At 34.8% G+C, this 15,805-nt stretch overlaps 1 protein-coding gene across 11 annotated transcripts in view; it reads left to right on the top strand.

The window, feature by feature from the left end:
- tou (bromodomain adjacent to zinc finger domain 2B toutatis) overlaps positions 1-6,129 on the top strand; it is a 157,040-nt gene extending 150,911 nt beyond the window's left edge. For all 11 annotated transcript variants that reach the window (XM_036362810.2, XM_070108020.1, XM_070108021.1 and 8 more), the window contains 4 exons: positions 1,970-2,488; positions 2,554-3,661; positions 3,722-3,843; positions 4,403-6,129. In XM_036362810.2, coding sequence (XP_036218703.2) covers positions 1,970-2,488; positions 2,554-3,661; positions 3,722-3,843; positions 4,403-4,559 — 1,906 coding nt within the window. In that variant the 3' untranslated portion in view covers positions 4,560-6,129. The remainder of the gene's footprint in view (positions 1-1,969; positions 2,489-2,553; positions 3,662-3,721; positions 3,844-4,402) is intronic.
- The last annotated feature ends 9,676 nt before the right edge of the window (positions 6,130-15,805 follow it).

Raw genomic sequence — 15,805 nt, 5'->3', positions numbered from 1 at the left:
GTGCCAAAATAGACGGGGCTACTTAACCAATAATAATAACCGGTTGGGCTTTCTAGACCTGTGTAGATCCCAAAATTTCTAATTTAATCAATGATAAACTTTTTTAGGAGACTGAAAGATTATAGAAATTTAAAATTACTAATATCGATACCACGAAATATGTTCTGTATATATTTAACCTTAAAATCGGAGTTCGACAGATTAAGCAATTTCTAACACCTTATCATTAGACTAAATAATCATCATTTATAGAGCGTTTTTGCTAGTTCTGGGTTTTCTGCTAACTCATATCCATATCATTATGTTACCCTTCACTTAGTATATAACGAAAACACTCGAGTCTTTGCCGAAACTAATAAATATATGTATTTACTAAAAGAGGTTATGTAAGGTTGGGAAAGAGTGCGTACATGTAGTTGTATTTAATGTATATAAATGAGGTTGTTTCGAAAAGTCATTGCCCGGCTTAAAAACAGCAAAGTCGCAGGCGACGATGGTCTACCGGCCGAGTTATTGAACACGGTGGCGAGGAGCTGGTATTGCGCATGCATTAACTCCTCTGCCAAAATATGGTCGAAAGAACGCAGGCCCAGTGACTGGAACCTGCTTCTGCTTGCTCTGCCTTATAAACAAGAAATGCGATCCCACAATCTGCGCTAGCTAACGCGGATTCAGCCTTCTGAATTTCACGCATCGAGCATACGCTGTGAAAGACTGAAGCCCATCGGCAACTAACTCATTGCCCTTTATCAAAGGGGGTTCCGACCTGTTAAATCAATCATTGACCACATATTTACGATATGCCCACTTCTGGAAAAGACCGAAGAAAAACAACTTAAAGTTGAGCTTTCGATAGCTCAAAACGGGATCGCCTCTATGCCACAATGTTTGAATTTGGAATCCTTACAAAACTTATACGCACGTTGAGCGCTACCAGCAGAGTAGAGAAGGACCTCGTCGAGTCGTTCGATACCAAACGAGGTTTCAGATAAGGCGATCCCTTATCGACGATTTCTATAATCTTAAGAATATAATCAGCGCTCTTTTTCCAGAGTTACGAGTCGACTGGCGAGTACTTAACGACGCGGCCAAGACTATAGGTTACGTGATAATTATTACAGTACAGCAACTCTGTTGCGTTTTTGACACTTTCTTGCTAATAATTTGCAGATGTGGACCCTATATGACTATATAAAACCAGACTCTTCATTATCGGAAATATTGTCATATTTTTTCCTTTCGTATTTCTATACAAAAATTGTATTTTTTTTTTGGGCCCTTGCAAGCAGATAACAACCTAACATTGATTTTAGGACTTGTCCGGTTCAAATTTGATATTGGAGCTAGCCTTGTAACGCCCTCTGAAATTCAATTATGTTATGTTGTTGTTCATTCCAACAAGTTCCAGAGGTAACAGGCTTTTCCAGAGATACCCTAGTACGGATCGTTTCGAGATAAATTTGATTGATTGTATTGAAAACTGACAACTCTTCACTTTCGATCATTCCTTCGGGTCTATAGAAATGTATCTGTATTATAAAAAGTATAGTTTTCATAAAGTATTTCTTGATATTTTATTGTATGATCTTTCTTTGATGGTATATATATATATAGTATATACACATATCTCGACGTCTATTTTAATAATCACTATTTGTATAAACTAAGTAATTACGCTTTTATCCGCGCATAAATTTCTTTTAAAAGTTATTTGCCCTTCGCCTGCCTTTTCTTGGATATGTGAAGAAATCTAGAGCTAAGCTTGGAGTTTGTATGATTATTTTTATATATAGACAGGAGAATGTTTAAATAGGATAAACTGCTCCAAAACCCTGAATTCACAGTTTTCAGCTCCACATTCTAAAGTCCCGTTCAGTCAGTTTCTTACATTGTACAAAGACGTTCCAATTTATTATTTTATTAATTTTCCACCATTTTTTTGTTTGTTTATTTCACAACTACTTTCCAGGTATTGCTATGAGTGCGTCAATAAGGCGACGAACGAACGCAAATGTATCGTCTGCGGTGGCTTGCGGCCTTCACCTGTTGGCAAAATGATCTATTGCGATTTGTGTCCGCGCGCCTATCATGCCGACTGCTACATACCGCCGCTGTTGAAAGTGCCACGCGGCAAGTGGTACTGTCACGGTTGCATCACGAAGGCGCCGCCGCCGAAGAAGCGTACGAGCAGTAAACCGCGACGTGATCGTGACTCCTCGAAGCGACGCGATCGTCATAGCAATTCATCGACGTCATCGAATATAGACATACAACAACAACAGCAACAACATCAGCAACAACATCACCAACATCAACCACAACATCAGCAACAGCAACACCAATTACAGCTACAACAACAGGCTGCGGTTCTAGCGCAGGCGCAGGCCATGGCAGCTGCCTCGGCGGAACACCACCTGCACAATTCATCACAGCTATCGCTGAATTCGTCGCATGACGAATCGATGACCTCGTTACCAACGCCGCTCAGGTAGGTCGCTCAGGCAGCGCCGCATGTCACGCCTGACGTTACTAACCCGCCTCTGGTATTTGCAGTCCGGCGCATTCGATTGCTTCCACCTCATTCGATGAACAGCAGCACAATAACTCGATTGACGCGACGCGTTTTCAGCATCAACATCAGCAACAGCAACAACAACAAATGGTTGGTGGTAATGCTGCCGCTTTGGCAGTGGGTATGCATGTTGGCGCTGGTGTAGGTATAGGCGCACCAACAACAATGTTGCCAGATGTTAGTGGCGCAACGCCGCTAGTGCACAACCACCTACTCGGTGCTCATTTGACGAACAACGAGTACGCGACAACAGATGGCTGCATAGATGGCGCTCCGGCAGCAGCAACTGCTATGTTAAATCCCATGACTGGCAGCGTCCTCCCGCTCGCGCCGCCCATTTTCAATAGCGCGGCACCAAGCGGTTATGCAGCACCACCATCATCACAGCTGCCGCAAACTACACACGCACCACTATCAGCCAGTGGCGCGTTGCTACCACACGTAACGCCATCCAACCTGTCAACAGTAAGTAGCGCGGCTGGTGGCGCGCCTACAGTGCCCGTCAACTATATGGCGCTGACAGCCAGTCAGCAGCAGCACTTCGCACAGCTGCAAATGAACAGTAATGGTGGCGTGCAGTTGCCACCGCCATCGTCACCATACAATGCAGCCGCGCAATCGCCGCTTCCGCCGCCCACATTACTGCCGCCCACCAGCGTTCTCAGCACATCGCCACAACCAGCCACAACACTACCGCTCATTATGCCGCCAACTGGCATGGTTCAACAACAACAACAACAGCCACAATTGTCGCCGCTGCTACAATCATCGATTTTGTCGCCACAACACAGCAGCAATCATGCGACGTCCACCAACATGCACTCGCCGCGTGCCAGCACGCCAACACAACACTCACCGCAAACGGTTGGACACCACTCGCAGTCACAATCGCCGGCCGCTCATCAGTTTGGCGGCCTTTCGCCAATGAGCCAATGCGGTACACCACAACCACCACCGCCGCCTCCGCTAAATATACACGCGGTGCAGGAGGCGAAAGATAAGCTGAAGCAGGAGAAGAAGGAGAAGCACGCCACCAAGAAGCTGATGAAGGAGTTGGCCATATGCAAAACATTGCTTGGCGAAATGGAGGTGAGTGTTTCGTAGTGTCTAGACTATGAGCTATGTTTCAATTATACCGTTACTTTGCAGTTACACGAAGATTCGTGGCCATTTTTGCTGCCAGTGAATACCAAACAATTTCCGACCTATCGTAAGATAATTAAAAATCCCATGGACTTGTCCACAATCAAGAAACGCTTACAGGACTTGACGTGAGTACCAATTCTTTGGTGTTCTATTATTAACAACAATAATCCTTTTGTTTTATTTTACGTATTTGCTTTTAGATTAAATTATTTTTGCTATGCCTTGAACAGGGTATATTAAGTTTGCCACGATTTAAAGTATATATTATATATAAAGGATCAGCGTGATAAGCTGAGTCAATTTAGCCGACTTGTCTAACTGTCCGCCTCGCCGATATCGGGTCACTATAGCATATAGCTGCCATACAAACTGATCGATCAAAATCAAGATATTTTTTTATACCCTTGCATACTATAAAAATGTACCTGTGATATGGCTATAATGAGCCGCGGTGTAATCGAAGTTAACGCTTTTTCTTGTCTTTTTTTATTAATAAATTAATATATAACGATATTTTTTCTATCCGAACTTAATTCTTCTTTCTTTGTTTTATTGATTTTAAATTTATTTAATCTCAATTTATTGAAATTTAGTCAATTTATATGTTTTTTTATATAATATAATATTTTTTTCATTGCTGTTGTAATTATAACCAACTAATTTTCCCCAATCTATTACCAACAGCTATAAAAGTCGCGAAGACTTCTGCGTCGACGTCCGTCAAATATTTGACAACTGTGAAATGTTCAATGAGGATGACTCGCCGGTCGGTAAGGCGGGTCACGGCATGCGCAAATTTTTCGAACTGCGCTGGGCTGAGTTGACCGACAAGCACTCATGATATCAAATGCATCACCACCTCAAGTATTCTAGTGATTAAGTGAACACAAAGCTGAAGAAGAGAGAAGCAAAAATTAAATCTAAATTCAAAAAATTATGCGGAGCAGTGAAGATAGAAGAGAGTAAATGTTAGTAGAAGGCAGAAAAAAATCATATGAAAAATGGAAAACTACAATTTTTAATTATTCAAAAAAATAAAAATAAATTCAAAATTTATTAAAAAAAAGAGCAAAAAAAACTTTTAAGTAAAATCATATGAATCTTTCGGCACAGTATAAAAACAAACATTCAGGCTAAGCATATTACATAATTATTAACGATTGCATGAACAAGTCTGGCAACAATGTGAGACACTGAAGAAAGCACGAAGCAGTCACAACACAATAAAGAAACAGAAGCTAAATAAAACAGAAGAAGAAGAAACACTAACAGTGATGTGGTATTTATAAATATACATATACATACATATATATATATATATAGTAACTTGCATGCATATGTAGTATATAGTGCATATGCATAGTTGGTTAAGTAAGAGAAATGTTGATAATAACTAATGTATTATTTTCGAAACAGAAAAAAAAAAATAAAGAAATTGTAACGAAATATATCAGCAATCATGTAAAAGGCTAAAAAAAGATATGCATAAAAAAAACAGAGAGCATTAATTTTAAACTAAACTATTTGTGTAGAGAAATGCGCGTGTAGATAATGGTAATAGTGTGGGCCAAAAGTGTGTGTACAAGTATTTTTGTGGAAAATTGCTTTCTTTCGAGAGTGAGAGATAAAATTTTTGGTTTAGTAAGACCTAAATTTATTAACGATACAGCTTTTTTTTATATATAAGTTTTTGCTTTTAAATAAAAATTTTTTTTTTAATTTTATATTTTTTACACTTTTTTAATTTTTTAAAATTAAATTTTAGCTTAAAGTTTTTACTTGCTTAGAGTTTTTTATATTTATTTATTTTGGACAGTAAATGAAATGTAGAACAATTTTATTAAAAATTAATAATTAAAATTTTTTTGTTGTAAAATGAAATATTTTTACTATTTTTTTTTTAACAAGTTTTTATATATTTTTAAAATTAAATTTCATTTTTGTTTTATTTTTTTTTTAATTTTAAAAAATAAAATAAAAAAAATCAGGAAATAAAAAAGATTCCTGATTTTTTATTTATTTTAAATTTAATAAAATTCAAATTATTTTATTTAGTTTTAAAATTAAAAAAAAATTTTAATTTTGTTTTTAAATCATAAGCGTATATTTTGGAGAGTCAATGAAATGTATTGAAATTTAAATTAAAAAATATTGAAAATTAAAAAAAATTTAAAATTAATGAAAATTAACTGAAATATTTTTATTAATTTCTAAAACATTTTTTTAGTTTTTATTTTAAAATTATAAGTTGAATTGGAATTTTTTAAGTGTAACTTTTTTGCTTTTAGTATTTTTATTTATTTATTTTTGTCAGTAAAAGAAATGTGTAACAAATAAAATTAAAAAAAAAATTAAATTTTTCTCTAACTATTCAAATTTAATTTTTAAATTTTCTATTTAAAATTTTTCTAATTTTTTTATTCTATATATCAATTTTTAATGCTTACATTAATTTTAATTTTCCTTTTAGTATTTTTTATTTGGTTTTTTTGATATTAAAAAAATTATATATAAATAAAATGTTTAACATTGAAATAAAAATTATAATAGTTTTCTCTCTAACCATTTAAATTTAATTTTTAAATATTTTAATTTTAAACGTTTTTGTGTTATGTAATACTTTTTATTTAAAAAATTTTTATTTTGTTGTTTTTTTTTCGATGTTAAAAAATATTTGTATTGCATTTTTTTGTTGTATTATTTTATATATTTTTAAAATTATTTATTTAACTTTTATTTTTGTCAAAAATTGCTTAGGCCCACACGATTTGTAGTCTGACATACATACATATAAACAATTTTTTTTAATTTAAAATTTGGTTTGTAATAGTTTTTTTTTTTTTTTTTACTTCTGTTTACTTAAAGTAACTGTAACACTCAAAATAATGCACACATTTACATAAACGCGCACACACGCTTCTTCCTCACAAATTGAGCGTTTTAGTTTTGTAATTATTTCATAAAAGTATTGCATTAACGCCAGCGCTGCGACCACATGCTGAATTTGTTGGTACCTACGCGCTAATTAATTATTTTTATATTTGTATACACATACACAAACGAACAAACACTTCTTACAAACACAGTTGGTGGGCGAACACTTGTATATATTAAAAAAAAAAAATTCATAAAAAAGTTAAAATTACAAAATTAAAGCAGCTTTCCATTAAAGTAAAGTAAATTAACGCATACATACATACATATTTATATATATACAATTTACTGCATGTATACAATATACACCCAACGAAAAGAAATAAAATTACATAAAAAATAATATTTAAAATATACATATATACATACATACATACATATACATATATAAATGAGATAGTTTTAGTTGATATTAGTAGCGAATACTTTTAAGCGTATATGATTAAATATAAAAAAAATATTAATATTAATAATAAATGAGAAATGAAAAAATGTAGAAACGAAATATAATTTAAACAAAAACAAAGAACTAAAAGTATTTTCCAAGTGGGCAACTGCGCTGCATGAAGCAAAAAAAAATTAAAAAGAAAAACCACAAACAATGAACAAAAAAATTAAAGTAAACGAAAAATTATTAAAAATAATATAAAATTTATGCAAACACAATACATGACACTTGAGTATTTTTTAAAATTAAAATTAAATTTAATTAGTTTAAAAGGCCACTTTTATTAAAAAAAGAAACTAAAACGTAAGCCATGCAAAAACAGTAGTAAAAAAAATTAAGGCAAAACAAAAACACAAAAGAAAAAACGAAAATAAAAAATCGTAAAACGTCAAAAGAAAACAAACAAAAAGAAGAAGCAGCATAAAGAACGTACAAAAGCGAATGCAAACTTTTTACGCTACAAAACAAACCCCAAACCCCCGACACACACACACATACAAACACATAAGCACATGTACACACACACACACCTAACTCACACATACACATGTACCACCAGCAGCATTACCGGCAACTCAATTCGCTTGTGAAAATACCGTTAAACCGTTAGCACATACACTTAGCAAGCTTAGAAATTTGACTAACACACACAACAGCAACAAATAACAAAGCTACAGTATTTTTATGAATTTTTATTTTAATTTTCTTTTAATTCGATGCTTCTTATTTAAAGAAAAGAAAAGAACATACAACAACAACTAACATAACAAATGATAATAATTTAAGTGAAATTAGATTAAAAAAAAAAACTCTAAAGTAAAATAAGTGAAAACCCGAAATGCGTTCAATACTACTGAATAATACTTTTGGCGCAACGATTTTGCTTCAAAGAGAGAGCGCAAAAGAGCATAAGAGAGAAAATTGTAAGAAAATTTGTGTGAATTTTCATTTTCTTAGCATTAATATTTTCAATGTTTATCATATACATATACATATATAAATATATATATATTTAGAGAGGAGAGTGTATGTGTGACAAACATACACACACACAAACACACAAACATGAAAGTGAAAATATTTAAATTTTGTATGTATGTTATTATTAAAATACTAATTTTGTACTTAGTTTTGTAATTTTTTTCACTAAGTATTAGTTAAGTTGCAATCCTAATTTGTGTAAGTTCAGAAGTAAACATTTAAGCTATAATAAAAATAAATTAATTGAAATATACATAATTACTGCGGGCTCTATTCCATATTTAATTACTTTAGATACTTTTTGAAAACTTTTTGTTTAGACGAGCAGGTAACTTGTTGCCAATTTGAAGGTAATCTCATAATACCAATCTCATAGAAACCCTCGTCGCTTTTGGCAAAAGACTGTGACAGCCCAGTTTCCTAAATTTCACCAGCAAAATCGTTCGCCCTAAGCAGGAACTCCCAGTACGTCTGGCGAGTCAAGACTGTATCCTTCCAAGGATTTTAATAGTCACTTTCGTATGAGGTTACTTTCTAGAAAAGGGAGAAGAGATTTAGTAAGGGATGAGCACCTACCTCAATCTATACTGACTGGTCCAAAATGGACTGCGGACCAGGGTTGGACGTATACTTCACGGATCTTCTTTTTGGCAACGAAAAGGCAAATGAGTTGGTGAAGCTATGAGCTTCTTTAAACAAATCCACTGGAAATGATCAAAAGAGAGTTTTATATGCATTTTGAATAAATAGCTTAGAGCCGATAGATATCAATAACAAGCTGCAATATAACAGCAGATATTTTCCAAGTATGACAGGACTAGAACCAAGGACTTTTTAAATAGGTTTAGAAATAGTGTATACAGACTTACAGCTATTCTAACAAGGCAGTGAACTTTTGGAGAGTATGTGCTGAAAATGCCTTAGCTGCAAGCTAGAAGGGAGTACGGAAACTGTTTTCCACTTTCTCTGTGTCAGCTCTATGACAAGCTCGACACAAAATGGAACCCATCAGGCACCAAACTTTGAATGGCTATCTACAAAAAGCATAAATAAGGAGATCAGTATTCTACCGGAGCAAATTTTCAACACTTTTATAGCATAAGCAAACTTAACTCATCAATCGGGAAGCCAAATGTTGGTTTTCAGCTGGTTAGTACTAACTGCTGTTAAACCAGTAAACCATAAAGCATTGACCTGACCCAATCGCCGAAAGTATTCCGATTTGGTCACGAGAAATGCATACCAATAAAGTGATGCTTTTACACTCCAAATTGTTTGTTACACCATCTCGCTGCAACAATTAAGATTGATATTGAGTGGGAGGCACCAAAAAGTCGCACACCATTGTTTGTAACATTGGCTCCACCGTCATCCTCCACACCAGACAGTAACTTATTTACGGTGCAACGGAGCCTAGAGAGCTTTTTCAGTCTCATCGCTGATTTAACGGTAAAAATATAAATTTATGTTTGTCGCACAGATTTTTTCAGTGTAAATATTTTAATGGCAACGTATCAAAATTTACTAAACATTGTAAAGTCAAACACAGTAATTTACTTTGACAGCTGGTTTGAAAATCATGATACTAGAAAATATAGACCTCGAAAAAAAGCAAAAGTCTTAAGCCACGAATTTGATCGACAGTAAACTTCTGTGTGTTTTGTAAGTGTAGGCCTCTAATACGGTTTTCAACTCAACTGCATTTTGGTTGAAGTTTTTGAAATTAGGTATTATGGTTGTCAACTCAATCCGTTCAAAAACAAATTCGGATGAAGTGTTGTCAAACTACAACTCTTTGTGGTATTACAATTTGTACCCTGTGTCAGTGACGTTGACTAGGGTATCAAAGCAATTACTTGACTAGAACATTACTGCGTTTATTTAGGAAAAATATCTATAGAAAATGGGGGAAAGAAACTATTTTATTTATAATTTCAAACTATTTGATGATCACTCGATGTTCATAATATCTAAAGCCTTCTTAACAACCACACGAGAACAACCGGCGATGCGTCAGCCAAATGGTAAAATCATTTGAAATGGATGCTTGATAAATACCGGTAGCAAGGAAATGGCGAGTTTGTGGTGATGTTCCTTCATCTCACGAAATTAACTTATGAATCTGCCATAAATATTATTTAAAAGTCATTTAATTGTTCCAATGTACATAAGTATTTGAGTTATCACGATGCGCAGCACATCAGTTTTAGCACCAACATTTTTGTGATCATAACATAAATCAAAAATAATGTCCATTTTAATAATTATTCACCTCTTCGTGAGCAATAATTAAAATATTTTGTTTTGATTTTTCCTTTAAGAATTTTCAGCTGTTTAATTATCTGTCAAATCTGGTTGAAACTTCAACTGAAAATAGTTGAAACTTCAACTGAAAATAGTTGAAGTTCGTAATACCACAAAAGATTTGGGTTGATCTGAACTTGAATTGCTTCAACTAGAACTCAACTGAGTGAAATTGAAAACTGTAATAGCGGTAAAAAAAAACCAAGAGAAAATGTAAACTTCGGCTCTACCGAAAAATACTCTTCACAAGTGCATTTCTTATAGCGTAAACGAGCATAAAAAGAACTTTATTTTGATTTTGATCGATCAGTTTGTATGGCAGCTATATGCTATAGTAGACCGATCTGAAAAATTCGTGCGAAGATTTTACCAGTGGCTTAGGCAATAACAGTTACAGTTTGCGTTTCCTATTTTACTTTTTGTCTCTCAACACCGAATATCACATATTTTATGAATTCCAAGCGATTTAAAAAAGAAAAAAACAGCATACAATGCATAGCATATTTTATCACTGACTTTCCCAACGAAAGACTTAAGACACGAACTCGTAGCGATTTTTCTTTGATTTTTTTATTTTTGTCCTACGAAATGGACCACTGTTGCATGGTTTACAATAATTACCAGGTACATATATGATATTTTTTTTTTTATTAGAAGTGGCTTTAGTAAGTTCGGAAAAATAACAAGCGGCCTAATTTTAATTTTAATGTGTAATATTTTTACGTCTATGGCTTCTGTTTTTGTTGCGTTCTCTCATTTTACGTTCTGTGCTTAACGTATGATATTTATTTGCGTCCCAATTATAGCAATATTTGTTACTGGTTATCTAAACTGTCCTAAAACACAGGGCGTTAAATTATTATAATTTAGCAAAGTTACAAACCATTAGCTAAGACACAAGAGATATAAAATATAAACTATAAAAACATAAGATAAAAACACAGAGCGTTGCAAATAACTAAAAACAGAAAAACTTTTCTTTCAGAATTGAATGCAAACAATGCATTACCAACAAAAAAAGTCTTCCAAAAATTTTTGCTTTATGATTTTTTAGTGGCTTAGTTAAAAATTTTCTCACTCGCTTGGCTGTGAAACCACGGTTGTCTGTAACACACAAAACTAATCAAGACAGATTTAGGGTTAATTAAGCATGTTCAGAACAGCGGGTGAGTGGGGTAGAAGGTACTCGTTAAGAAGTGGACATGTTTTCGTCCTCTAATAAATTTAGCCCACACCATCTCAACAAAAACTTAAGAAAATCGGCGTCCATCTCCGATATAACGATATTGTACAACTAAAACTCCCAAAGTAGGTGATGCGAATCAGGCACAAATATACATATTCCAGTTCGTATTATCAAGTTTTGTATGGCATCAATTTCTAGAAGGGTGTCAATATTGTGTTTATTCTTATATGCTTTTGTCCCGAAAAGAGACCCTATGTTATATGGGCAGAGTGCGAGATTACCTATATTAATATATTATATATCTATGATTTTTCGCTTAACATAATGAGGGTGTAGACTTCTCACATTCAGTTGAGAAGCCTTTCGCCTCAAGGAATTCATTTGAAAATTTCGCCTTTCACCCCTTTGAGGTTTGACCACCCAAAAATGTGGGTGCCTCTGCTGCAAATGGTTTCCAAACTTGTCGTTCCTAAATATAAAAAAAAGTTAAATGATCAAAAGTTGAAGAAGCAAACTTCTCAGCTCGGCGATCTTGAGAAATAAAAAGCTGCGTAATTGCCTATATTGCGTCTATAAAGCTTGTTTGAAATCCTGAATTGAATATTTCTGCTTTATTAAAATATATAGGTGAAGATATAGACCGAATCAATTTAATTATACGCGGAGCAGGGTATAAGGAATTTGTCGCGAAGTTTGTAACACGCAAAAGAGACGTCTGAGGCCCTATATACACTACTATATAATATAAATGATCAGCATGACGACCTGACTCGATGTCCTTCTGTCTATCCGTCTGTAAATATGTAAACTATTTCCGTTTTTGAGTCATCAATCTGAAATTTCCTTTTCTCCCCAAAAAGGGTGTTCTTATTTTGTCAGAACCGCCAATATCGGATCACTATAGCAAATGGTAGCCATAAAAACTGAACAATCAAAGTCGAGTTCTTGTATGGAAAACTTGTTTACTTGACAATATATCTTCACGAAGTTTTGGTATGGAATATTTTCCGGAAAAACTGTTCAGATCGGACTACTATAGCATATAGCTGACATACAAACTGACCGTTCAAAATCAAGATAACGATTTTTTATACACTTTTATGTTATAAGAAATGCAACTGTGAAATGTATTATAGCTTCGGTGCAGCCAAAGTTAACGTTTTTACTTGTTTTCATACTAAATCGCTTAAGATTAGGGTTGTTACTCTTAAAAACGCACTTAAAATACATTTTTTTTATTCCATGACGAAAACTTGCGTTTTGGTGTGCGGTAGTATGAATGATAGTGCAAACATTTTTATTAAGAACCATAACTATATATTATATATTAAATGAAAGATAATATTTTAGAATATTAATTATTATTTTTTCCCCTGCAACTTAATTTAGTCTTCGAAAGCTGTAAAATAAGATTTTTTTTAGTAAGCGAGTGCAAAAAAAAACATTATGTACCATCTGCTGCTATACTGAGAGCTCATTTTGATCCAATTAGTTACTACATTTTTATATTTTTATTTTCCAATCTTCTTTATATACCGCTAACTACGAGGCGTGCCGTTTCCACGACAGTCGACTTTATGTAACCGGAACGTACTCGAATTTTTATCCGGTCAAGTATTGTCAACTCTGCAGCATTCTTTCATACTACTGCAGGGATGTGTTCACCCGCTACAACAACAACAGGAGACCCGGAGGCTTTGCCTCGTCATACTGCTGTTGCAACCAGCAAATTGTTGCCTGATAAACTTTTTATCAACAAGATTATAACAGCAAAATGTTTAACTACTTTTTAATGAGTGCCAATTACATGACTGTCGCTTAAATAACAACAACAACAACAGCAATGAGTAATGATTATCGATTTCACTCGGTTTTGGGCGTTTTTGGGCGATCGAAAGCGCATTGAAAACTCACCGCAAATGTCAATATAACAGTTAATAAAAGATGACAGTCGAATATTTTACAATGCGCTGAGCTACAAAAACAACAACAACAAAAAATCAGTAATTGGCAACAAAGCAGCGCCCAATGCAAATTATACAGATGAGCATTAATTGTTATTCTGCTGCACTTGTACTCATTGTACTTGGGTATATATGTATATACATATGTATATATATAATATGTACGCATGTCGGGCAACATGTGATTATGTTGTACGCTTTGCTGGTTATTGCAAATTGCTGCACATTGACGGGTTTTGACGCTCACCAATTTTCGATTGCCACAAATTGCTGGCGATTGATGTTGCCACAACAAACAACACACACATACATATATACACATGCACACACGAATGCATTTTCCAGTTGGATTTGTGCAAATAGTTGCAATTGCTGCCGCTGCCGCTGCTGTTGCTATTGCCGTTGCCGTCATATAATTTCAGCAATCAGTCGGCCGGACCAATTCAGTCATTTGTGCCGATGCCGCCAATTCGACCAATCAGCAAAAACGACTCGAATCGCATTTTAATGGTGCAATAATTTGCAAGCACTCGGTCATTCGCCGCTGGCTGTCGATCGCAATTGTCCGGGTAGTTGTGGCAGCCACACCAAGAAACAGCTGTTGCCAGCAACCGCGCCATTTGTTTGATTGATTGACTGCATGAGTTGATTGTCTGTGTATGTATGTATGTCTCTGTGCCTGTTGGCTGCCGTTGGCCTGGCGCATAAATGCGATTTTGATTGGTATTTGCGCTATTGATGCGATAATTGCTGGTTGTTGCAAGTTTTTTATTGATTTTGTTAATCATTTAATTTTTGTGTTTTTTTTTAATTTTTAATATTTTGCAATTTATTGTTAATTATATTACACTAACTTCTGTTATTAATGCAGATTCGATCACACCAATTGCTGGAAGCGATTTTTTGAATACGACTTCTGCTCTCTTTCTCTCTGCCACTCAGTGTAAGTTAAAAAAGATGATATTGGTATTGACACACAAAGTTTGCTAAATAAAAAAAAAAAACAATTCTTGAACTTGATAAAGAAATATACGTATTTCGTTTGTTGATTGAAAAAGGTAAACCGGGTTGTAACCAAATGAAGTCTTATCCAGCAACTCAGTGGATTTGGTGAAAAACCTGATTTTTTCCACATCAACTGCCCAATGTCTCTTAGGTTGGAGCTAAGGGAGCCGTGGAATATATTCCGTTTTAACCGGCTGAAAGCTGAGCATTCGGATAAATAATGTTTCAGCGTCTCATCATTCCCCACACATGCTCTGCTTTCCGCTGAATCTCCTTTTTAAATTTTCTGAAGGAGGGATCTTATGGGTAGGTGCCCAGTGATGATCACTACAATATTACTAAGTTCCCTTTTGCCTAGAAGTAAAAGCTTTGCGCTTTGCCCACCATTAACACTCACATCAACATCACAGAATTATACTTAACATTTTTTACTTTTGTTGGAAATATTGTTCACAATAACAACACAGACAGGGAAAAACATTAATTTTTATTTCCCGGACAAGAACTGTCAACTACATTAAATTTAATCTTTCCGAGATTCATTTGAAAATTTCAATATTATAATTCATTGCCTACAGTTCCATCTGCTTAAAGAGAACATACGATCAGGTAAATTATTTGAGGTTAAGCATTTTCTAATCAGCTTGCAAGAAAAGGCACTCCTATCCAAACTCCATCCGGATGGGTACGAGCAGGGGTTGTCCTGTCTTCGTGCATTCGGGCGCAGGATCTATGGACCTTGTGTGAGCTTAGCAAGCGTTGGTCAGCAACCAGCACCGGTGGGGTTGCGAAAGCTTTCTAACCCAAAATGGAACGTAAACTGCTAGCTCTTAGCAAGGTTTACATCGTCGCAATGTTAGGTGTCCTAACTGGACACTGTTCCATTGTCACTCACGCGGTGAAGCTAAATAACCTATCGGACGCAAATTGTTAAAGTTGAGGAAGATGAGGTGGAAATATCTAGACACTTTCTACTCCACTGTCGAGCTTTCGCCACACTAAGGTTAAAGCATCTCGGTTGATATAGTACTTTCTACAAACCCGGCGAATTGACTGCAATTCATATTAGCCGCCTCAATAAATTTGTGGTAGTCTCTAGGCGTTTTGTCGATATGCGATGGTTTTTTTTGATCCATATCTAGGAGTTTTGTTCCAAAGCAGCGGATAGGCGTCTCTAGCTGTCCAAGTGGGATTATTCATGGGCTCAAGAAAAATCAGTCTATTTAACTAAACTAACCTAACATTCCTTCGCTTTCGTATTAATT

Source organism: Bactrocera oleae, chromosome 4 (genome assembly GCF_042242935.1).
Source record: "Bactrocera oleae isolate idBacOlea1 chromosome 4, idBacOlea1, whole genome shotgun sequence".
In the NCBI taxonomy this organism is placed as follows: domain Eukaryota; kingdom Metazoa; phylum Arthropoda; class Insecta; order Diptera; family Tephritidae; genus Bactrocera; species Bactrocera oleae.
The sequence above is the reverse complement of the archived record's forward strand: the minus strand, read 5'-3'. Positions and strand labels throughout refer to the sequence as shown.